The sequence below is a fragment of the Melanerpes formicivorus genome, unplaced genomic scaffold (assembly GCF_026170545.1).
Source record: "Melanerpes formicivorus ecotype bairdi unplaced genomic scaffold, bMelFor1.0.p_v2 SCAF_598, whole genome shotgun sequence".
Taxonomy (NCBI): Eukaryota; Metazoa; Chordata; class Aves; order Piciformes; family Picidae; genus Melanerpes; species Melanerpes formicivorus.
Window position 1 is genome coordinate 27,390 of NW_027142950.1, and position 23,771 is coordinate 51,160.

General features: G+C 57.0%; 2 protein-coding genes across 2 annotated transcripts in view; both read right to left on the reverse strand.

Moving 5' to 3' along the window:
* Positions 1-7,542, reverse strand: part of LOC137460433 (apoptotic chromatin condensation inducer in the nucleus-like) — a 29,084-nt gene extending 21,542 nt beyond the window's left edge. Inside the window, exon 1 of the mRNA XM_068170787.1 lies at positions 7,371-7,542. Within this exon, the coding sequence (XP_068026888.1) occupies positions 7,371-7,508 (138 nt within the window). The 5' untranslated portion in view covers positions 7,509-7,542. The remainder of the gene's footprint in view (positions 1-7,370) is intronic.
* A 485-nt stretch (positions 7,543-8,027) lies between these two features.
* On the reverse strand, positions 8,028-23,702 carry LOC137460434 (large neutral amino acids transporter small subunit 2-like; the record flags this gene model as incomplete). Its single annotated transcript, XM_068170788.1, is given in 12 exon segments — positions 8,028-8,326; positions 8,955-9,132; positions 13,724-13,873; positions 15,470-15,487; positions 15,489-15,567; positions 16,527-16,630; positions 17,415-17,537; positions 19,971-20,078; positions 20,081-20,130; positions 22,097-22,222; positions 23,524-23,626; positions 23,628-23,702. Coding segments are annotated over 12 exon segments (1,176 nt in total), but the record flags the coding sequence as incomplete, so codon positions are not given.
* Positions 23,703-23,771: the final 69 nt, after the last annotated feature.

The window sequence follows — 23,771 nt, forward strand, 5'->3', positions numbered from 1 at the left end:
CCCAACATTGTCCTTTTTTATGCAAACTCCTCAGGAATTGCCTAAAATTGACCTTTTTTAACCCAAAATTACCCTCTTAAAACCCAAACCCCCCAGAAATTGCCCAAAATTGTCATTTTTCACCCCAAACCCCCCAGAAATTGCCCAAAATTGCCCTTTTTACCCCAAAACCCCTCAGGTATTGCCCCAAATTGCCCTTTTTAAACCCAAACCCCCCAGAAATTGCCCAAAATTGTCCTTTTTCACCCCCAAACCCCCCAGAAATTGCCCAAAATTGTCCTTTTTCACCCCAAACCCCCTCAGGTATTGCCCCAAATTGCCCCTTTTAAACCCAAACCCCACAGAAATTGCCCAACCTATCCTTTTTCACCCCAAAATTGTCCTTTCTAACCCCAACATTGTCCTTTTTCACCCCAAGCCCCACAGAAATTGCCCAAAATTGTCCTTTTTTACCCCAAAATCGTCCTTTTTTTTACACCAACCCCCTCAGGAATTGCCTAAAATTGGCCTTTTTTACCCCAAAAATTACCCTTTTAAAACCCAAACCCCACAGAAATTGCCCAAAATTGTCCTTTTTCACCCCAAACCCCTCAGGAATTGCCCAAAATTGCCCTTTTTCACCCCAAAATTGTCCTTTTTTTACCCCAAACCCCACTGAAATTGCCCCAAATTGTCCTTTTTCACCCCAGAATTGCCCTTTTTTACCCCAAAAACCCTACAGAAATTGCCCCAAATTGCCCTTTTTCACCCCAAACCCCACAGAAATTGCCCAAAATTGCCTTTTTTTTACCCCAAACCCCACAAAAATTGCCCAAAACTGTCCTTTATTACCCCAAAATTGTCCTTTTTTACCCCAAACCCCCTCAGGAATTGCCCCAAATTGCCCTTTTTAAACCCAAACCCCACAGAAATTGCCCAAAATTGTCCTTTTTTAACCCCAACCCCCCCAGAAATTGCCCAAAATTGCCCTTTTCACCCCAAAACCCCTCAGGAATTGCCCCAAATTGCCCTTTTTAAACCCAAACCCCACAGAAATTACCCAACCTATCCTTTTTCACCCCAAAATTGTCCTTTTTAACCCCAACATTGTCCTTTTTCACCCCAAGCCCCACAGAAATTGCCCAAAATTGTCTTTTTTTACCCCAAAATCGTCCTTTTTTTACACCAACCCCCTCAGGAATTGGCTAAAATTGGCCTTTTTTACCCCAAAAATTACCCTTTTAAAACCCAAACCCCACAGAAATTGCCCAAAATTGTCCTTTTTCACCCCAAACCCCTCAGGAATTGCTCAAATTTGCCCTTTTTCACCCCAAAATTGCCATTTTTCACCCCAAAACCCACAGAAATTGCCCAAAATTGTCCTTTTTTACCCCAAACCCCACAGAAATTGCCCCCAAATGTCCTTTTTTCACCCCAAAATCAGCTTCTGGCCTCAAAGCCTCCAAAACTGACGTTTTCCACCCCAAATCCCCCCCTCTGCCAGCAGCCAGATTTGGCCTTTTTCACCCCAAAAACCTCAAACCTCCCCAAAATTGACATTTTTCACCACCAGCCTGCCCCATATTCCCTCTTTTCCCCCCCAAAACCTGGGGGAAAAACTTCCACAGCCAAGAAGCCAAACCTGCAGCTTTTGGCCCCAAATCCCCTGCCTGCACTGCCCCAAAATCCACACTTTTGACCCCAAAATCTCCACTGGGACCTCAAATCCCCTCAAGGAGCTGACCCCAAACTGCCACTTTTCACCCCAAAACGGACCCCAAATGGCTGCTTTTGGGCCCCCCAAATCAACACTTTTTGACCCCAAAATCCACACTGAACTCAACTTCCCTCCCAGGCAGCCCCAAAATCGCCACTTTTGGCCCCAAAATCACCACTTTTGGACCCAGAGTGGACCCAAAATCGCCACTTTTAAACCCAAGCCCTCTCACAAGCAGCCCCAAAATCCACAGTTTAGGCCCCAAAAATCAACACTTCTGGCCCCAAAACCCCCTCATGAGCAGCCCCAAACTCGCTGCTTTTAGCCCCAAAAGTGCCCCTGGGACCTCGAATCCCCTCAGGAACTGCCCCAAAATCCACACTTTTGGCCCCAAAATGGACACTTTTAAACCCAAAGCCCCTCGGGAACCGCCTCAGAATCGACACTTTTAGCCTTGAAATGGACCCAAAATCGCCACTTTTGGGCCCAAAATCAACACATCCTGCTCCAAATCCCCTCACCAGCACCCCCAAACGTGCCACTTTTAGACCCAAAATCGCTGCTTTTAGCCCCAAAATGGACCCAAAATCGACACTTTTGGACCCAAACCCAAAGCTTTTGACCCAAATCCCCTCAGGAACAGACCCAAAATCAACACTTTTGGCCCCAAAAGCCTTCAGGAACTGCCTCAGAATCCACACTCCTGACCCTGAAGTGCGCCCCAAATTGCCCCTTTTGGACCCAAAATCGCCCCTTTTGGACCCAAAATGGAACCAAATCGCCCCTTTTGGAACCAAAACTTCCCCCAGGACCTCGAATTCCCTCTGGAACTGACCCAAAATCGACCCTTTTGGACCCAAAACTTCCCCCAAGACCTTGAATCCCCTCTGGAACTGACCCAAAATCGACCCTTTTGGACCCAAAATCGACCCAAATCGCCCCTTTTGGACCCAAAACTTCCCCCAGAACCTTGAATCCCCTCTGCAACTGACCCACAATCGATCCTTTTGGACCCAAAATCACCCCTTTTGGACCCAAAATGGACCCAAATCGCCCCTTTTGGACCCAAAATCGACCCTTTTGGACCCAAAGTTGGACCCAAAATCGCCACTTTTGGACCCAAAATCGCCACTTTTGGACCCAAAACTTCCCCCAGAACCTCGAATCCCCTCTGGAACTGACCCAACATCGCTGCTTTTGGACCCCAAAATCCACACTTTTGGCCCCAAATCCCCTCTCACAAACAAACTCACCCCAAACCACCACTTTTCACCCCAAACTGGACCCAAAATCGCCGCTTTTGACCCCAAAACCAACACTGGGACCTCGATTCCTCTCACGAGCAGCCCCAAAACCCACACTTTTCACCCCAAAATCAATACTCTTACCTCAGCTTTGCCCCCAAATTCGCTGCTTTTCCACCCAAAACCTCCCCTGGGGACCCCGAATCCCCTCATGAGCAACCCCAAAACCGACACTTTTGGACCCAAAATCAACACTTTTGCACCCAAATCCCCTCACAAACAGCCCCAAAACCAACACTTCTGACCCAAAATCGCCGCTTTTGGACCCAAAATCGACAGTTTTGACCCCAAAATCACCGCCAAGGACCTCGAATCCCCTCAGGAACTGACCCAAAATCCACACTTTTGGCCCCAAAATGGACCCAAAATCGCCACTTTTTGCCTCAAATCCCCTCATGAGCAGCCCCAAAGTCTCCACTTTTGGACCCAAAATTGTTGCTTTTGGACCCAAATCCCTTCAGGAACTGCCTCAGAGTCGCCGCTCCTGACCCCAACACGGATCTAAAATCGCCACTTTTAGCCCCAAATCCCCTCACAAACAGCCCCAAAATCGTCACTCCTGACCCAAAATCGACACTTTCAGACCCAAATCCCCTCAGCAACTGACCCAAAAGCAACACTTTTGACCCCAAAACCTCCACTTTGAGACCCAAATCCCCTCAGGAACTGCCTCAGAGTTGACACTTTTAGCCCCACCACAGACCCAAAATGCACACTTTTGGACCCAAAGCCCCTCACAAACAGCCCCAAAGTCGCCACTTCTGACCCAAACCCGCAGCTTTTGGACCCAAAATCCACACTTGGGGACCCAAATCCCCTCAGGACCGTAGCCAAAAGCCACACTTTTGACCCCAAAATCGACACTTTTGGACCCAAAACCCTTCTGGAACTGACCCAATGTCAGCCCCGAAATCGCCGCTTTTTGCCTCAAATCCTCTCAGGATCTGCCTCGGAATCGACACTTTTGACCCCAAACGGCCCCAAAATCGCCGCTTTTAGCCCCAAAGTCGCTGCTTCTAGACCCAAATCTCCTCAGGACCAAAATCCACACTTTTGGAACCAAAATCCACACTTTTGGCCTGAAATCCTCTCAGAAGCAGCCCCAAAATCCACACTTTTGACCCCAAAATCGACGCTTTTAGACCCAAATCTCCTCAGGACCTGAGCCAAAAGCCACACTTTTGGACCCAAAATCAACACTTTTCGCCTCAAATCCCCTCAGGAACTGCCTCAGAGTCGACACTTTCAGCCCCAAAATGGACCCAAAATCGCCGCTTTTGGACCCAAAAACCTCCAACAGGACCCCGAATCCCCTCACGAGCAGCCCCAAAGTCGCCACTTCTGACCAAAAATCTACACTTTTGACCCCAAAATCCACACTGGGACCTCGAATCCCCTCAGCAACTGACCCAAAATTGACGCTTTTGACCCCAAAGTGGACCCAAAATCCACACTTTTGGACCCAAATCCCCTCACAAACAACCCCAAAGTCGCCACTCCTGACCCAAAATCGCAACTTTTAGCCCCAAATCCCCTCACAAACAGCCCCCAAATCGCCACTTCTGACCCAAAGTCGACACTTTTAGACCCAAAATCCACACTTTTAGCCCCAAATCCCCTCACAAATAGCCCCAAAATCGCCACTGCTGACCCAAAGTCGACACTTTTAGACCCAAAATCCACACTTTTAGCCCCAAATCCCCTCAGGAACTGCCTCAGTGTCTCCACTTTCAGCCCCAAAATGGACCCAAAACTGCCACTTTTGACCCCAAAATCACCACTGGGACCCCGAATCCCCTCAGGAACTGACCCAAAATCGACGCTTTTGACCCCAAAGTGGACCCAAAATCCGCACTTTTGACCCCAAATCCCCTCAGGAACTGCTTCAGAGTCGACACTTTTAGCCCCACCACCTAACCCAAAATCGCCGCTTTTGGACCCAAAACCAACACTTTTAGCCCCAAATCCCCTCACAGGCAGCCCCAAAGTCGCCACTTCTGACCCAAAACCGCCGCTTTTGGACCCAAAATCCACACTTTTGGCCTCAAATCCTGTCAGAAGCTGCCCCAGAATTGCCTCTTTTAAGCGCAAATCCCCTCAGGACCTGGCTCAGAGTCTCCACTTTCAGCCCCAAAATGGACCCAAAATCGAAGCTTTCAGCCCCAAAATCGCCACTGGGACCTGGAATCCCCTCAGGAACTGACCCAAAATCGACGCTTTTAGCCCCAAAATCCACACTTTTGACCCCAAAATCGCCGCTTTTAGCCCCAAATCCCCTCACAGGCAGCCCCAAAGTTGCCACTTCTGACCCAAAACCCCCACTTTTGGACCCAAATCTCCACACTTGGGGACCCAAATCCCCTCAGGACCTGACCCAAAATGGATACTTTTGGCCCCAAAATCGACACTTTCACCCCCAATCCCCTCATGAGCAACCCCAAAATCGCCACTTTTGGACCCAAAATCCACACTTCGGGACCCAAATCCCCTCAGGACCTGACCCCAAAATGGACCCAAAATCGCCGCTTTTAGCCCCAAATCCCCTCACGAGCAGCCCCAAAGTCGCCACTTCTGACCCAAAACCCCCACTTTTGGACCCAAATCACCACACTTGTAGACCCAAATCCCCTCAGGAGCAGCCCCAAAATGGACCCAAAATCGCCGCTTTCGGACCCAAAATCGCCGCTTTTGGACCCAAATCCACACTCCTGACCCCAAATCCCCTCACGACCAGCCCCAAAGTCGCCACTCCTGACCCAAAATCGCCCCTTTTAGCCCCAAATCTCCTCAGGACCCGACCCAAAATCGTCGCTTTTCGCCCCAAAATCCACACTTTTAGCCCCAAATCCCCTCACGGGCAGCCCCAAAATCGTCAGTTTTGGACCCAAAATCAACACTTTCAGACCCAAATCCCCTCAGCAACTGACCCGAACTAAACACTTTTGGCCCCAAAATCGCCACTTTTGGCCTCAAATCCCCTCAGGAACTGCCTCAGAGTCGCCGCTCCTGAGCCCCAAAATCGCCATTTCTTGCCCCAAAATCAACGCTTGCACCGCGAGTCCCCTCACAAACAGCCCCAAAACAAACACTTCTGACCCAAAATCGCCGCTTTTGGACCCAAAATCCACACTTTCAAACCCAAATCCCCTCACAAACAGCCTCAAAGTCGCCACTTCTGACCCAAAATCTCTGCTTTTGGACCCAAAATCCACACTTTTGGACCCAAATCCCCTCAAAAACAGCCCCAAAATCGCCACTTCTGACCCAAAATCGCCACTTTTAGCCCCAAATCCCCTCAGGACCTGCCTCAGAGAGTCTCCACTTTCAGCCCCAAAATCGAAGCTTTCAGCCCCAAAATCGCCACTGGGACCTCGAATCCCCTCACAAGCAGCCCCAAAATCGCCGCTTTTGGACCCAAAATCCACACTTTTGGCCTCAAATCCCCTCAGGACCTGACCCCAAAATGGATACTTTTGGCCCCAAAATCGACACTTTCAAACCCAAATCCCCTCAGGAGCAGCCCCAAAATGGACCCAAAATCGCTGCTTTTAGAGCCAAAATCCACACTTTTAGCCCCAAATCCCCTCACGAGCTGCCCCAAAGTCGCCACTTCTGACCCAAAATCCACACTTTTGGACCCAAAATCGCCGCTGGGACCTCGAATCCCCTCAGGACCCGACCCTAAACAGACCCAAAACGGACCCAAAATCCGCACTTTTGACCCCAAAATCGCCGCTTTTAGCCCCAAATCCACACTCCTGACCCCGAATCCCCTCACGACCAGCCCCAAAATCGCCACTTCTGACCCAAAACCGCCGCTTTGAGACCCAAAATCCACACTTTTAGCCCCAAATCCCCCTCAGGACTTGCCTGAGAGTCGCCGCTCCTGACCCCCCCCAAACCGACCTCTTTTAGCCCCAAAATCCACACTTTTCGCCCCGAAATCCACACTTTTCCCCCCATATCCCCTCACAGGCAGCCCCCAACTCGCCGCCCCTGCCCTCCAACCGCGGCTCGCAGCCCCAAAACCGCCGCTTTTCACCCCAAAATCCACCTCCCCCCCCCCCCCCCCTTTTCCTCCTCCTCACCTCCAGCTCCGCTCCGGCCCGGGGGGGGGGGGGGGGGCTCGGGCTGGGGTCTCCCTCAAGGGAGCTAAAGCGGGGGGGGGGGGAGGTGTGCGCAGCGCGCATGCGCAGCCCCTTCCCGCCTCCTCTTTCCTTTACCCCCCCCCCCCCGCACCTCCTTCCCCTCACGGAGCCGCCGCCCGCGGCCTTCCCCTTCCACCCCCCCCCCCCCCCTTCCTCCTCCTCCGCTTCTCCGCTCCCCCCCCCCCCCCCAAACACACTTTTTCCCCTCCCCAAGCAGCTCACCCCTCGCAGCCTCTTCACCAGGGCGCTCTTCTGGCCGCTCTTGGCCAACCCCCGCTGCTCCAGGGCGGCCTTCAGGTCGGCCACACGCAGGAGGTGCAGCGGCCGCCCGTCCAGAGTCACCTCCTCCCCGTCCGCCATCTTGTGTGGCGCCGCAACGCACGGCGCAAGCCCCGCCCCCCCCCCCCCGCCGGCAACCCTCCCGCCGGCCAACCGCGGGGCGCCGACGGGGGGACGCTTCCGGTGACGTCAAGGGGAGAGGGCGGGGCGAGCGGGCGTGTTGAGTAGGAGGGGAGGCGCTTCAGTTTCCGGTGGCGCTTCGCCCGCTTTAACCAATGGGGGCTCGGGACTCACTTCCGGTGCCTCTCTGCCACACTTCCGGTGGAGCTTCCCCCGCTTTAGTCAATGGGGCTCGGAACTCACTTCCGGTCCTTCCCTGCCACACTTCCGGTGGGGCTCTGGGGACGCTTTGGGGACCCCCTAGGAGCTTCTTCTTTCCTCCCCTTCCCCTCCCTTCCCCTCCTCTCCCCTTCCCTCTCCCCCTCCCCTCCCTCTCCCCCTCCCCCTCCCCCCCCTTCCTTCTCCTTCTCCCTCCCCCTCCCCACCCTTTCCCCTCCCTCCCCCTCCCCTCCCCCTCATGACATCACTCAGGACGCCCAATCGGCTGCAAGGATCTTTATTGACGTCACCACCCCTGGGCCACGCCCCCTGGCTCGGGGGGGGGCGGTGACATAAGGCACAAAGAGGGCGGAGCCACCCAACCTGAGACCCCTCCCCCCATGGGGGAAGGAGGGGAATCTATGGGGCAGGACCCCCTCCCCCCTTCTGCTCCACATTGTGGGGGGGAGGGGGTGGGGGCTGAGGCACTTGTGGGGCAGGCCCCAGGCCGGCTGTGGGTCAGGTCTGGGGCTGGGGGTAGACCACGAGGCACAGACGCTGCCAGAAGTGGGTCACGGATGCTGGGAGGGGGGCGACAGAGAGCCCCTGAGCCCCACAGCGGCCCCCAAGTGACCCATAGTGACCCCTAAGTGTCCTTCTCTGATCTATAGTGACCCCCAAGTGCCCCTCTCTGCCCCACAGCGACCCCCAAGTGCCCCTCTCTGCCCTATAGTGAGCCCTAAGTGTCACTCTCTGCCCACAGCGACCCCCAAGTGACCCTTTCAGCCCCATAGCGACCCCCAAGTGACCCCAAGTGACCCCCTCTGCCCCATAGCGACCCCCAAATGCCCCTTTCTGCCCCACAGCGACCCCCAAGTGCCCCTTTCTGCCCCACAGCGACCCCCAGGTGCCCCTTTCTGCCCCATAGCAGCCCGCAAGTGCCCCCAAAGTGCCCACAGCGACTCCCAAGTGCCCCTCTCTGCCCCACAGCGACCCCCAAGTGCCCCCAAGTGACCCTCTCTGCCCCACAGCGACCCCCAAGTGCCCCCAAGTGACCCTCTCTGCCCCATAGCGACCCCCAAGTGACCCCCTCTGCCACATAGGAACCCCCAAGTGCCCCCAAGTGCCCCTCTCTGCCCCACAGCGCCCCCCTAGACCCCCTCCACCCCCTCCCTCCCCTTCCCCCCCCCCCCCCCCCGCGTCTCTCACCCATGGCTCTGCGCAGGGCCGGGGGCTGGCGGCTGCCGCGGACCAGCAGGAGGTAGAGCGGCGCCCCCGTGGCCATGATGCCGAGGCCGATGCCGCAGACCAGGGGCTCGGACCAGAGGGAGAAGAGCAGCAGCGCCGCCCAGAACACCAGGTACACCAGCGGCACGGCCAGCGGCACCTGCGGCGCGCCGGAAGTGACGGCCGCGCCCGCCGCGCCAATCAGCTCTCGCCTCTCCCCCCCTCGCCGCTCTCCCGCCAGTTCCCGCCCCCCTTCCCGGCGCGCAGAAAGTGACGTCAGCGGCCGGGCGCTACGCAAAGAGCCCAGGAGCTACGTAAAGGGCCCAGGAGATACCCTAAGGGCTACGTAAAGGGCACAGGAGCTACCCTAAGGGCTACATAAAGGGCCCAGGAGATGCCCTAAGGGCTATGTAAAGGGCCCAGGAGCTACGTAAAGTGCCCAGGAGATGCCCTAAGGGCTATGTAAAGGGCCCAGGAGCTACTCTAAGGGCTACATAAAGAGCCCAGGAGCTACGTAAAGTGCCCAGGAGATACCCTAAGGGCTATGTAAAGGGCCAAGGAGCTACTCTAAGGGCTACATAAAGAGCCCAGGAACTACGTAAAGTGCCCAGGAGATACCCTAAGGGCTACGTAAAGGGCGCAGAAGCTACATAAAGGCTACGTAAGGGGCCCAGGAGCTACGTAAAGGGCCCAGGAGGTACCCTAATGGCTACGTAAAGGGCCCAGGAGCTACGTAAAGGCTATATAAAGGGCCCAGGAGCTACGTAAAGGGCCTAGGAGCTACGTAAAGGGCCCAGGAGGTACCCTAAGGGCTACGTAAAGGGCTCAGGAGCTACGTAAAGGCTATATAAAGGGCCCAGGAGCTACGTTAAAGGGCCCAGGAGATGCCCTAAGGGCTACGTAAAGGGCCCAGGAGCTACGTAAAGGCTATATAAAGGGCCCAGGAGCTACGTAAAGGGCCCAGGAGATGCCCTAAGGGCTACGTAAAGTGCCCAGGAGATGCCCTAAGGGCTACGTAAAGGGCCTAGGAGCTACGTAAAGGGCCCAGGAGGTACCCTAAGGGCTACGTAAAGGGCCCAGGAGCTACGTAAAGGCTATATAAAGGGCCCAGGAGCTACGTAAAGGGCCCAGGAGATGCCCTAAGGGCTACGTAAAGGGCCCAGGAGCTACGTAAAGGCTATATAAAGGGCCCAGGAGCTACGTAAAGGGCCCAGGAGATGCCCTAAGGGCTACGTAAAGTGCCCAGGAGATGCCCTAAGGGCTACGTAAAGGGCCTAGGAGCTACGTAAAGGGCCCAGGAGGTACCCTAAGGGCTAAGTAAAGAGCCCAGGAGCTACGTAAAGGGCCCAGGAGATGCCCTAAGGGCTACGTAAAGTGCCCAGGAGATGCCCTAAGGGCTACGTAAAGGGCCCAGGAGCTACGTAAAGGGCCCAGGAGATGCCCTAAGGGCTACGTAAAGGGCCCAGGAGCTACGTAAAGGCTATATAAAGGGCCCAGGAGCTACGTAAAGGGCCCAGGAGATGCCCTAAGGGCTACGTAAAGTGCCCAGGAGATGCCCTAAGGGCTACGTAAAGGGCCTAGGAGCTACGTAAAGGGCCCAGGAGGTACCCTAAGGGCTAAGTAAAGAGCCCAGGAGCTACGTAAAGGGCCCAGGAGATGCCCTAAGGGCTACGTAAAGTGCCCAGGAGATGCCCTAAGGGCTACGTAAAGGGCCTAGGAGCTACGTAAAGGGCCCAGGAGGTACCCTAAGGGCTAAGTAAAGAGCCCAGCAGCTACGTAAAGGGCCCAGGAGCTATGTAAAGGCTACGTAAAGGGCCCAGGAGCTACGTAAAGGGCCCAGGAGCTACGTAAAGGCTACGTAAAGTGTCCAGGAGCTACGTAATGGCTACGTAAAGGTCCCAGGAGCTACGTAAAGGGTGCAGGAGCTACGTAAAGGCTACGTAGAGTGCCCAGGAGCTACGTAAAGGCTACGTAAAGGGCCCAGGAGCTACGTAAAGGGCCCAGGAGGTACCCTAAGGGCTACGTAAAGGGCCCAGGAGCTAGGTAAAGGCTACGTAAAGGGCCCAGGAGCTACGTAAAGGCTACGTAAAGGGCCCAGGAGCTACGTAAAGGGCCCAGGAGCTACGTAAAGGCTACATAAAGGGCCCAGGAGCTACGTAAAGGCTACGTAAAGGCTATGTAAAGGGCCCAGGAGCTACGTAAAGTGCCCAGGAGCTACGTAAAGGCTACGTAAAGGGTGCAGGAGCTACGTAAAGGCTACGTAAAGTGCCCAGCAGCTACGTAATGGCTACGTAAAGGGCCCAGGAGCTACGTAAAGGGCCCAGGAGCTACGTAAAGGGCCCAGGAGCTACGTAAAGGCTACATAAAGGGCCCAGGAGCTACGTAAAGGCTACGTAGAGAGCCCAGGAGCTACGTAAAGGCTACGTAGAGTGCCCAGGAGCTACGTAAAGGCTACGTAAAGGGCCAGCAGCTACGTAAAGGGCCCAGGAGATACGTAAAGGCTGCGTAAAGGCTATGTAAAGGGCCCAGGAGCTACGTAAAGGCTACGTAAAGGGCCCAGGAGCTACGTAAAGGGCCCAGGAGATGCCCTAAGGGCTACGTAAAGTGCCCAGGAGATGCCCTAAGGGCTACGTAAAGGGCCTAGGAGCTACGTAAAGGGCCCAGGAGGTACCCTAAGGGCTAAGTAAAGAGCCCAGGAGCTACGTAAAGGGGCCCAGGAGATGCCCTAAGGGCTACGTAAAGTGCCCAGGAGATGCCCTAAGGGCTACGTAAAGGGCCCAGGAGATGCCCTAAGGGCTACGTAAAGGGCCCAGGAGATGCCCTAAGGGCTACGTAAAGGGCCCAGGAGCTACGTAAAGGCTATATAAAGGGCCCAGGAGCTACGTAAAGGGCCCAGGAGATGCCCTAAGGGCTACGTAAAGTGCCCAGGAGATGCCCTAAGGGCTACGTAAAGGGCCCAGGAGATGCCCTAAGGGCTACGTAAAGGGCCTAGGAGCTACGTAAAGGGCCCAGGAGGTACCCTAAGGGCTAAGTAAAGAGCCCAGGAGCTACGTAAAGGGCCCAGGAGATGCCCTAAGGGCTACGTAAAGTGCCCAGGAGATGCCCTAAGGGCTACGTAAAGGGCCTAGGAGCTACGTAAAGGGCCCAGGAGGTACCCTAAGGGCTAAGTAAAGAGCCCAGCAGCTACGTAAAGGGCCCAGGAGCTATGTAAAGGCTACGTAAAGGGCCCAGGAGCTACGTAAAGGGCCCAGGAGCTACGTAAAGGCTACGTAAAGTGTCCAGGAGCTACGTAATGGCTACGTAAAGGTCCCAGGAGCTACGTAAAGGGTGCAGGAGCTACGTAAAGGCTACGTAGAGTGCCCAGGAGCTACGTAAAGGCTACGTAAAGGGCCCAGGAGCTACGTAAAGGGCCCAGGAGGTACCCTAAGGGCTACGTAAAGGGCCCAGGAGCTAGGTAAAGGCTACGTAAAGGGCCCAGGAGCTACGTAAAGGCTACGTAAAGGGCCCAGGAGCTACGTAAAGGGCCCAGGAGCTACGTAAAGGCTACATAAAGGGCCCAGGAGCTACGTAAAGGCTACGTAAAGGCTATGTAAAGGGCCCAGGAGCTACGTAAAGTGCCCAGGAGCTACGTGAAGGCTACGTAAAGGGTGCAGGAGCTACGTAAAGGCTACGTAAAGTGCCCAGCAGCTACGTAATGGCTACGTAAAGGGCCCAGGAGCTACGTAAAGGGCCCAGGAGCTACGTAAAGTGCCCAGGAGCTACGTGAAGGCTACGTAAAGGGTGCAGGAGCTACGTAAAGGCTACGTAAAGTGCCCAGCAGCTACGTAATGGCTACGTAAAGGGCCCAGGAGCTACGTAAAGGGCCCAGGAGCTACGTAAAGGGCCCAGGAGCTACGTAAAGGCTACATAAAGGGCCCAGGAGCTACGTAAAGGCTACGTAGAGAGCCCAGGAGCTACGTAAAGGCTACGTAGAGTGCCCAGGAGGTACGTAAAGGCTACGTAAAGGGCCAGCAGCTACGTAAAGGGCCCAGGAGCTACGTAAAGGCTACGTAAAGGGCCCAGCAGCTACGTAAAGGGCCCAGGAGCTACGTAAAGGCTACATAAAGGGCCCAGGAGCTACGTAAAGGCTACGTAGAGAGCCCAGGAGCTACGTAAAGGCTACGTAGAGTGCCCAGGAGCTACGTAAAGGCTACGTAAAGGGCCAGCAGCTACGTAAAGGGCCCAGGAGCTACGTAAAGGCTGCGTAAAGGCTATGTAAAGGGCCCAGGAGCTACGTAAAGGCTACATAAAGGGCCCAGCAGCTACGTAAAGGGCCCAGGAGCTACGTAAAGGCTATGTAAAGGCTACGTAAAGGGCCCAGGAGCTACGTAAAGGCTATGTAAAGGGCGCAGGAGCTACGTAAAGGCTACGTAAAGGGCCCAGGGGCTACGTAGAGTTCCCATGAGCTACGTAAAGGCTACGTAAAGGTCCCAGGAGCTACGTAAAGTGCCCAGGAGCTACGTAAAGGCTACGTAAAGGTCCCAGGAGCTACGTAAAGTGCCCAGCAGCTACGCAATGGCTACGTGAAGGGCCCAGAAGCTAGGTAAAGGCTACGTAAAGGGTGCAGGAGCTATGTAAAGGCTACGTAAAGGGCCCAGGAGCTACGTTGAGTGCCCAGGAGCTACGTAAAGGGCTCCCAGTCCCTCCCAATCGGCTCCCAGCCCCCTCCCAGCCCCTCCCAGCGGGGCCCTGGGCGCCGATTGGCTGCTCACCCGGAGGGGGCGGGGCCGGTGGGGCTGCCTCCAGCGCAGCACCAGCAGGGCGGCGACGGCGAGGCCGTACCAGAGGTAATTGACGAAGCCCACGTAGTTAATGAGGGTGTAGATGTCCCCTGTCACCAGCATCAGCAGCGTGGAGATGCACTGGGGGGGGGGGGGGGGAGCAGCCAATCAGAGAGGGGGGGCGGGGTCAAGGGGGTGGGAGGGGGGAAAGGGAGTCCCGGGGGGGCCTCGAAGTGACCCCCAGAGGAGTCAGGGTGGCCCCAAAAGGAGCCAAAGGGACCTAAAGTGACCCAAAATGACCCCAAAAGGACTCAGAGTGACCTAAAATGGACCCAAAGTGCCCACAAAAAAACCCAAAGTGGCCCCAAAAGGACCCAAAGTGACCCCAAAAGGACCCTAAAGGCCCCAAAGTGACCTAAAATGAACTTAAGAGGACCCAAAGTGACCCAAAAGGACCCAAAATGACCCCAAAAGGACTCAAAGAGACCCCAGAAGGACCCAAAGTGACCCCAAAATGACCCAAAAGGCCCCAAAGTGGCCCCAAAAGACCCCAAAGTGACCTAAAATGAACTTAAGAGGACCCAAAGTGACCCAAAAGGCCCCAAAGTGACCCCAAAAGGACTCAAAGAGACCTTAGAAGGACCCAAAGTGACTCAAAAAGACCAAAAGAGACCCCAAAAGGACTCAAAGTGACACCAAAAGGACCTCAGAGTGACCTAAAATGGACCCAAAGTGACCCCAAAAGGACCCAAAGTGACCCCAGAAGGACCCAAAGTGCCCACAAAAGGACCCAAAGTGGCCCCAAAAGGACCCAAAGTGACCCCAAAAGGACCCTAAAGGCCCCAAAGTGACCTAAAATGAACTTAAGAGGACCCAAAAGGACCCAAAATGACCCCAAAAGGACTCAAAGAGACCCCCAGAAGGACCCAAAGTGACCCCAAAAATGACCCAAAAGGCCCCAAAAGACCCCAAAGTGACCTAAAATGAACTTAAGAGGACCCAAAGTGGTCCCAAAAGGCCCCAAAATGACCGCAAAAGGACTCAAAGAGACCTTAGAAGGACCCAAAGTGACTCAAAAAGACCAAAAGAGACCCCAAAAGGACTCAAAGTGACACCCAAAAGGACCCAAAGTGACCCCAAATGGACCCAAAGTGACCCCAAAAGGACCCAAAGTGACCTCAAAAGGACCCAAAGAGACCCCAAAAGGACTCAGAGTGACCTAAAATGGACCCAAAGTGACTCATAAAGACCCAAAGAGACCCAAAAGGACTCAAAGGGACCCCAAAAGGCCCCAAACTGGCCCAAAAGGACCCAAAGTGAACTAAAATGAACTTAAAAGGACCCAAAATGGACCCAAAAGGGTCCCAAAAGGCCACAAAAGTGGCCCCAAAAGGGCCCAAAGTGGCCCCAAAAGGACTCAGAGTGACCTCAAAAGGACCCAGAGTGACCTAAAATGAACCTAAAAGGCCCCAGAGTGACCCTAAAAGCCTCAAAAGGACTCAAAGTGACCCCCGAAAGGACCCAAAGTGGCCCCAAAAGGACTCAGAGTGACCCAAAATGACCCCAAAAGGACCCAAAGCGACCCCAAAAGGCCTCCCAAGCCCTTCCCCACTGCTCCCCACCTCCCTCTGGCGGCCACTCAGGGTACTGCAGGCAGGCAATTCCCCTCCCAGTGCTTTCCAGTGCCTCCCAATCCCCTCCCAGTCCCCTCCCAGCCCCCCCCCCCAGCCCCCTCACGCTGATCAGCAGGGCAGGGATGGGGGGTCCGGCGCTTCACGTGGATCATGGCCAGCAGGGCTGGGAGGTGACCCTGCCGAGCCCCAGCGTAGAACAGCCTGGGTAGGAGGAAGGGGGGGGGGGGGGGAGGGGGTAGGAAGTGACGTCAGCGAAGGGGGGGGTCTCCGGAGGGTCCCAATCCCTCCCAGCCCCTCCCCAAGCTGGGGCCTCCCCCATAGCCCTTTGAAGGCTTCCGGTGCCATAGGGACCCACAGAAAGCTCATAGGGACCCATAGGAGCCATAAGAGCTCATAAGGACCATAGGGACCTATAGGAGCCATAGGGGACCCATAGAGACTCATAGGGGCCCATAGGAGCCATAGGGACTCATAGGAGCCATAGGGACCCATAGGGGACCCATAGCAGCCATGGGGACCCATAGGAGCCATGGGGACCCATAGAGACCCATAGGAGCCATAGGGAATCCATAGCAGTCATAGGGACCCATAGAGACCCACAGGACCCATAGGGACTCATAGGAGCCATAGAGACTCATAGGGACCCCTTAAGGACCCATAGGAGCCACAGGGACCTATAGGGGCCCATAGGGACCCATAGGAGTCATAGGGGACCCATAGGAGCCCATAGGGACCCATAGGGGCCCATAGAGACTCATAGGAGCCATAGGGACCCATAGAGACCTATAGAGACTCATAGGGACCCATAGGGACGCATAGGACCCATAGGGACCCCTCCCAGTGGGGCTCCCAGCTGCGCCTCCCCCATCGCCCTTTGAAGGCTCCCGGTGGGCCCCCACCTGGCGTTGCCCTTTGAAGAGCTGCTGAGGAGTCCCAGCCTGGCTCCCAGGCCCTTCCCCATTGCTCTCTGGCTCCCTCTAGGCGGCCGCGCAGGGGAACTGCAGCAGCAGCCCCAAAGCCTCTCCCCAGGCTCTTCCCTATTCCCTTCCCCATTGCTCTCTGCCTCCCTCCTGTGGCCGCGCAGCGGAACTGCAGCAACCCCAAACCCCCTCCCAGCCCCCTCCCAGTCCCCTCCCAGTCCCTCCCAGCCCCCTCCCCACCTGGAGCAGGTGAACAGGGATCCATTGACCCCCCCGAAGGTGCTGAGGGCCACGGCCAGAGGCATCACCCAGGCCATAGGGCCCAGAAGGCGCTCCCCAAAGGTCTGCCAGGCAGAGGGGGGGAGGGGCTTAAAAGGGGAGGGGGAGGGGGGGCGGGGCTTGGAGGAGGGGCGGGCTTTGGGGGGAGGAGGAGGGGGGAGGAGGGGAGGGGAGGAGGGGCTAAAAGAGAAGGGGAGGGTGAAGGGAAGGGTTAAGGGGAGGGGGCGGAGCTAGGGGGTGGTGTCAAGGGGAGGGGGGAGGAGCTAAGGGGAGGGGGTTGAGAGCAAGGGGAGGAGCTAAAAGGGGGAGGAGCTAAAGGGAAGGAGCTAAAAGGGAGGGGGAGGAGCTAAGGGGAGGGGTTAGGGGCAGGGGGAGGAGCTGAGTGGAAGGAGTTGAGAGCAAGGGAAGGGGCTAAAAGGGGGAGGGAGGGGCTAAAGGGGAGGGGGAGGGGCTAAGGGGAGGGGGAGGGAGCTAAGGGGGCGGGGCTTAAGGCCAAGGGGAGGGGCTAAAAGGGGGAGGCTGTGATCAGGGGGAGGAGCTAAGGGCAGGGGGGAGGAGCTAAGGGCAGGGGGGTTAGGGGCAGGCAGGAGGGAGGCGCTAAGGAGAGGGGGAGGAGCTAAGGGGAGGGGCTCAGGTGAAAGGGGCGGGGGCTGCGGGGGCAGCGGTGGGCGTGGGCCTAGAGCTGGGGTGGTGGGCGGAGCCAGGAGGGCAGAGCTCAAAGGCAAGGAGGGGAGGGGAGGGAACGGGGGGGGGGGGGGGGGGGGGGGCAGGCTGGGAGTGGCTTAAGGGAGTGGGGGCGGGGGCTGGGGGCGGGAGGGGGCGTGGCCAGGGGGAGGGGGCGTGGCCTACCACCGCCACTGCCTCGGAGTCCAGCAGCTCCTGGGGGCTCATGGCGCTGAGGTAGGCGACGTTGGCAGCCACGTAGACGAAGGTCACCAGGGGCAGGGAGATGAAGATGGCCCTGGCAGGTTCCTGGGGGTGGGGAGGGGGGCAGCAGGGGGTGGGCCAGGGGGCTCCCAGGGGTGCCCAGACCCCCCCTAAAGGACTCGGGGGGACCCCAAAAGGACCCAAAAAGTGACCCAAAAGGACTCAGAGTGACCTAAAGTGACCCCAAAAGGACTCAGGGGTGATCCCAGAAGGACCCAAAAGGACCTAAAGTGACCCCAAAAGGACTGAGTGACCTAAAGTGACCCCAAAAGGACCCAAAGTGACCCCAAAAGGACTCAAAGTGACCTCAAAGAGCCCCAAAAGGACTCAGAGTGACCCCAAAAGGACCCAGAGTGACCCCAAGAGGACTCAAAGTGACCTCAAAAGAGCCCCAAAAGGACTCAGGATGACCCCAGAAGGACCCAAAGTGACCTAAAGTGACCCCAAGAGGACTCAAAGTGACCTCAAAGAGCCCCAAATGGACTCAGGCGTGACTCCAAGAGGAGTCACAGTGACCCCAAGTGACCTCAAAGAGCCCCAAAGTGACCCCAAATGGACCCAGAGTGACCCCAAAAGGACCCAAAGTGACCCCAAAAGGACCTAAAGGGACCCCAAAAAAACCTAGAGGGACCTCAAAAGGCCTCAGAGTGACCTAAAGTGACCCCAAAGAGCCCCAAAAGGACTCAGAGTGACACCCAAAGAGCCCCAAGATGACCTCAAAGAGCCCCAAAAAGGACCCAGAGTGACCTAAAGTGACCTAAAAGAGCCCCTAAAGTGACCCCAAAAGGACCCAGAGTGACCCCAAGAGGACCCAAGGTGACCCCAAAAGGACTCAGGGTGACCCAAAGTGACCCCAAAGAGCCCCAAAGTGACCCCAAAAGGACCTAAAGTGACCTCAAAAGGCCTCAGAGTGACCTAAAGTGACCTCAAAGAGCCCCAAAGTGGCCCCAAAAGGACTCAGAGTGACCCAAAGTGACCCCAAAGTGACCTAAAGTGACCCCAAAGAGCCCCATAAGGCCTCTGAGTGACCCCAAGTGGACCCCTCACAGTGACCCCAAAGAGCCCAAAGTGACTCCAAGAGGACCCAAAGTGACCCCAAAAGGCCTCAGGGTGACCTAAAGTGACCCCAAAGAGCCCCCATAAGGCCTCTGAGTGACCCCAGAAGGACCCAGAGTGACCCCAAGAGGACCAAAGGTGACCCCCAGAAGGCCTCAGAGTGACCCCAAAGTGACCTAAAGTGACCCCAAGTGGCCCCAAAGTGACCCCAAAAGGCCTCAGAGTGACCTAAAGTGACCCCAAATGACCCCAAAAGGACCCAAAGTGACCTCAAAAGGCCTCAGAGTGACCTAAAGTGACCCCAAAGTGACCCCAAAGAGCCCCAAAAGGAGTCAAGAGTGACCTAAAGTGACCCCAAAAGGACCCAAAGTGACCTCTCAAAAGGCCTCAGGGTGACCTAAAGTGACCTCAAAGAGCCCCAAAGTGGCCCCAAAAAGACCCAGAGTGACCCCAAAAGGACTCAGAGTGACTCCAAAAGGCCTCAGAGTGACCCCAGAGTGACCCCAAAAGGCCTCAGAGTGACCCCCAAAAGGACCCAGAGTGACCTAAAGTGACCCCAAAGTGACGTAAAGTGACCCCAAGTGGCCCCAAAGTGACCCCAAAAGGACTCAGAGTGACCTAAAGTGACCCCAAAAGGACTCAAAGTGACCCCCAAAAGGCCTCAGAGTGACCTAAAGTGACCCCAAAGTGACCTCAAAGAGCCCAAAAGGAGTCAAGAGTGACCTAAAGTGACCCCAAATGACCCCAAGTGACCCCAAAAGGCCTCAGAGTGACCTAAAGTGACCCCCAAAAGGACCCAAAGTGACCCCAAAAGGACCCAAAGTGACCTAAAGTGACCCAAATGACCCCAAGGTGACCCCAAAAGGACTCAGGGTGACCCCAAAAGGACCCAAAGTGACCCCAAAAGGACTCAGGGTGACCCCAAGAGGACTCAGGGTGACCTAAAGTGACCCCAAAGTGACCCCAAAAGGACTCAGGGTGACCTAAGTGACCCCAAATGACCCCAAGGTGACCCCAAAAGGACTCAGGGTGACCCCAAAAGGACCCAAAGTGACCCCAAAAGGACTCAGGGTGACCCCAAGAGGACTCACGGTGACCTAAAGTGACCCCAAAGTGACCCCAAAAGGACTCAGGGTGACCCCAAGAGGACTCAGGGTGACCTAAAGTGACCCCAAAGTGACCTAAAAGTGACCCCAAGTGGACCCCAAAAGGCCTCAGGGTGGCCCCAAACGACCCCCAAGAGCCCTTAAGGGCCCCCAAAGGCGACCCCCGAGCGCCCTCCAGCGCCCCGCAAGCCAGCGCGGCTCTGCTCCGGCGCCACCTGGCGGCCGCCGGCCGGTACTGCAGCAGCCTCCCGAAACGCGCAACCCCCCCCTCCCCCCACCCCGAGTGCCCCAAACCCGCCGGGTTTGAGCCCAAAACCCACCTCTGGGGCTCGAGCAGCTCCTCGGTGACGTAGTTGAGGAAGTTCCAACCCCCGTAGGCGAAGGAGCCCTGCAGGAAGGCCAAGGCCACGGCCCCGGCCCCGGGGGGGGGCGCCAGAAGGAGAAGGCTTGGGAGGGGCTGAGCCACTCGTAGTGCCCTGGGGGGGAGGGGAGGGGAGGGGAGGGGAGAGGCTCGTTAGCTAATGAGGGAGGTAATTAGCTAATGAGGGAGGTAATTAGTTAATTAGGAGGCGATCAGGAGGCCCCCAGAGGGGTCCTAAGGGGGTGCCAGGGGGGGTTTAAAGGGGGTCAGAAGGGATAAAAGGGGGTCCCAGAGGGGGGTAATTAGCGACTCATTAGTTAATGACGAGGCTAATTGGTTAATTAGGAGGCTTAATTAGTTAATTAGAAGGGTCCCAAGGTAATTAAGGGGGGAGCAGGGGGGGTTTAAAGGGGTCCCAAAGGGGGGGTGGAAGGGGTCCCAGGGTGGGTTTAAGGGGTGCCAGGGAGGGTAATTAGTGACTCATTGGTTAGTGAGGAGGCTAATGAGTTAATTAGGAGACTTAATTAGCTAATTAGAGGGGTCCCAAGGTAAATAATGGGGGCCCAGGGGGGGTTGAAGGGGTCTCGGGGGGGGTGGAAGGGACCTGAGGAAGGGTTAAAGGGGTCCCAAGGGAGGGGTTTGAGGGGTCTCAGAGGGGATTTAAAGGGCTCCCAAGGGATGTGAATTAGTTATTTAGAGGCTAATTAGCTAATTAGAGGCTAATTAGTTAATTGGGGAGCTAATTAGCTAATGAGGAGGCAACCAGAGGGGGTCCAGGGGGAGCTTGAGGGCTCCCAGGGAGGCTTGGAGGGCTCCCAGGGAAGGTTTGAGGGCTCCAAGGAAGCTAATTACAGCCCAATTAGCTAATGACGGGGCTAATTATCTAGTGAGGAGTCTAATTAGTTAATTAGGGAGCTAATTAGCTAATGACAAAGCAGTTAAGGCTCTTCAGGGAAGGTTAAAGAGGACCTGAGGAGGGCTCCAAGGCCTCCCAGGGAGGGCTTGAGTGCTCCCAGGCAGCTAATTATAGCATAATTAGCACCTAATTAGCTAATGAAGTGGCTAATTAGCTAGTGAGGATGTTAATCAATTAGATTGGGATCTAATTAGCTAATTACAAAGCCATTAAGGCTGTCCAGGGAGGGCTGAAGAGGACCTGAGGAGGGCTCCATGGGCTCCCAGGCAAGGTCTGAAGGCTGCCAGGGAGGGTTTGAGGGCTCCCAGGCAGCCAATTAAAGCCTAATTAGCGCCTAATTAGCTAATGACTGCACTAATTAGCTAGTGAGGAGTCTAATTAGTTAATTAGGGATCTAATTAGCTAATTACAAAGCAATTAAGGCTGTCCAGGGAGGGGCTGAAGAGGACCTGAGGAGGGCTCCAAGGGCTCCCAGGGAGGGTTTAAGGTCTTCCAGGCAGCCAATTAGAGCCTAATTAGCTCCTAATTAGCTAATGACGGGGCTAATTAGCTAGTGAGGAATCTAATTAGTTAATTAGGGAGCTAATTAGCTAATTACAAAACAATTAAGATGGTCCAGGGAGGGCTGAAGAGGACCTGAGGAGGGCTCCAAGGGCTCCCAGGCAGGGTCCGAAGGCTCCCAGGGAGGGTTTTGAGGGCTCCCAGGGAGCTAATTAGAGCCTAATTAAACCATGATAATTTGCTAAATTAGCAAATGAGCATCCTAATCAATTAGTTTGGGAGCTAATTAGCTAATTACAAAGCAATTAAGGTGGTCCAGGGTGGTTGAAGAGGACCTGAGGAGGACTCCAGAGGCTCCCAGGGAGGGTTTGAGGGCTCCCAGGCAGCCAATTAGAGCCTAATTAGCGCCTAATTAGCTAATGACGGGGCTAATTAGCTAGTGATGAGGCTAATTAATTCATTAGGGGAGCTAATTAAGCCATTCAGGCGGTGCAGGGAGGGCTTGGAATGGACCTAAGGAGGGTTCGAAGGGCTCCCGACGGCGGCGTCGGGGCGGGCGGAGGGGGGGGGGACTCAAACCCCGCCCCCGGGGCGGAGCTTAATGAAGCAATTAGCGACTAATTAAACCCCTTGGGGGTCTCCCCCGGGGGGGGGAGGGTCTCACCCTGGCAGATGTGGACGGCCCCCGCGACGATGATGAGGGCCAGGGCCAGCAGCTTGCCGGCGGTGAAGAGGTCCTGGACGCGGCGGGCGGCGGCCACGCTGCGGCAGTTCACCCAGCAGAGCAGCGCTGCCGCCGCCAGGGGGGCGCCCGGGGGGAGGGGGGGGCAGCGCGGTCAGGGAGAGGGGAAGGGGCATGGGGAGGGTTAGGAGGGGGTCGGGGGGGGGCTAAAGGGGTGGCAGGGGGGTGCTAGGGGGCGGCCAGGGGGCACTGGAGGGGGCACAGGGAGGGTCTGGGTGGCACAGGGGTCCCGGGGGGGGGTCCCAGAGGGGTGCCCAGGGGGAGGCTCTAGGGTGGGATTAGGGTCTCTGGGGGGGTCCCAGGGGTGCCCAGGGGGTGCCCAGGGTGGGGGGTCCCAGGGTGGCACAGGCTGGCACTGGGTGCCCAGGGGGTGCCCAGGGTGGTCCCAGGGTGGTCCCAGGGTGGTCCCAGGGAGGCTCTAGGGTGGGATTTAGGTCTCTGGGGGGTCCCAGGGTGATCCCAGTGTGTCACAGGGGGTCTGTGGGTGCCCAGGGGGTGCCCAGGGTGGTCCCAGGGGGTGCCCAGGGTGGCTCTAGGGTGGCACAGGCTGGCACTGGGTGCCCAGGGTGGTCCCAGGGGGTGCCCAGGGTGGGCTCTAGGGTGGCACAGGCTGGCACTGGGTGCCCAGGGGGTGCCCAGGGTGGTCCCAAGGGGGTCCCAGGGTGGCTCTAGGGTGGCACAGGCTGGCACTGGGTGCCCAGGGGGTGCCCAGGGTGGTCCCAAGGTGGGCACAGGCTGGCTCTAGGGTGGGATTTGAGGCTCTGGGTGGTCCCCAGGGGGTGCCCAGGGTGGTCCCAGGGGGTGCCCAGGGAGGCTGTGGGTGCCCCAGGGGGTGCCCAGGGTGGTCCCAAGGGGGGTCCCAGGGTGGCTCTAGGGTGGGATTTGGGGCCTCTGGGTGGTCCCAGGGGTGCCCAGGGTGGTCCCAGGGGGGTGCCCAGGGAGGCTGTGGGTGCCCAGGGGATGCCCAGGGTGGTCCCAAGGTGGTCCCAGGGCAGTCCCAGGGTGGCACAGGCTGGCACTGGGTGCCCAGGGGGTGCCCAGGGTGGTCCCAAGGTGGTCCCAGGGTGGCTCTAGGGTGGGATTTGGGTCTCTAGGGTGGCACTGGGTGGGCACAGGCTGGCTCTAGGGTGGGATTTGGGTCTCTGGGTGGTCCCAGGGGGTGCCCAGGGTGGTCCCAGGGTGGCACAGGCTGGCACTGGGTGCCCAGGGTGGTCCCAGGGTGGTCCCAAGGGGGTCCCAGGGTGGCTCTAGGGTGGGATTAGGGTCCTCTGGGTGGGTCCCCAGGGAGGGCTGTGGGTGCCCAGGGGGTGCCCTAGGGAGCCCGGGGGGGGTCGCGGGGGGTCCCTCACCCAGGCAGGCGGCGGCCAGCAGGCGCAGGGCGGGCTGGGGGCGGGGGCAGGGGGAGCCCCCCAGGGCGTAGGAGGCGAAGGTGAGGGCGATCACCGCCTGGTTTGGTCGGGTAGATCACCAGCACCGCGATCCACAGCCGCAGGAACCTGCCCGGCAGGGGGCGCTGCTGCGGGGCTTGCCACAGCGCGCCACGGCAGCCCAAAGCCCCGCCCACCCGCTTCAAACCCCGCCCCGGGAGCGTTGCTGC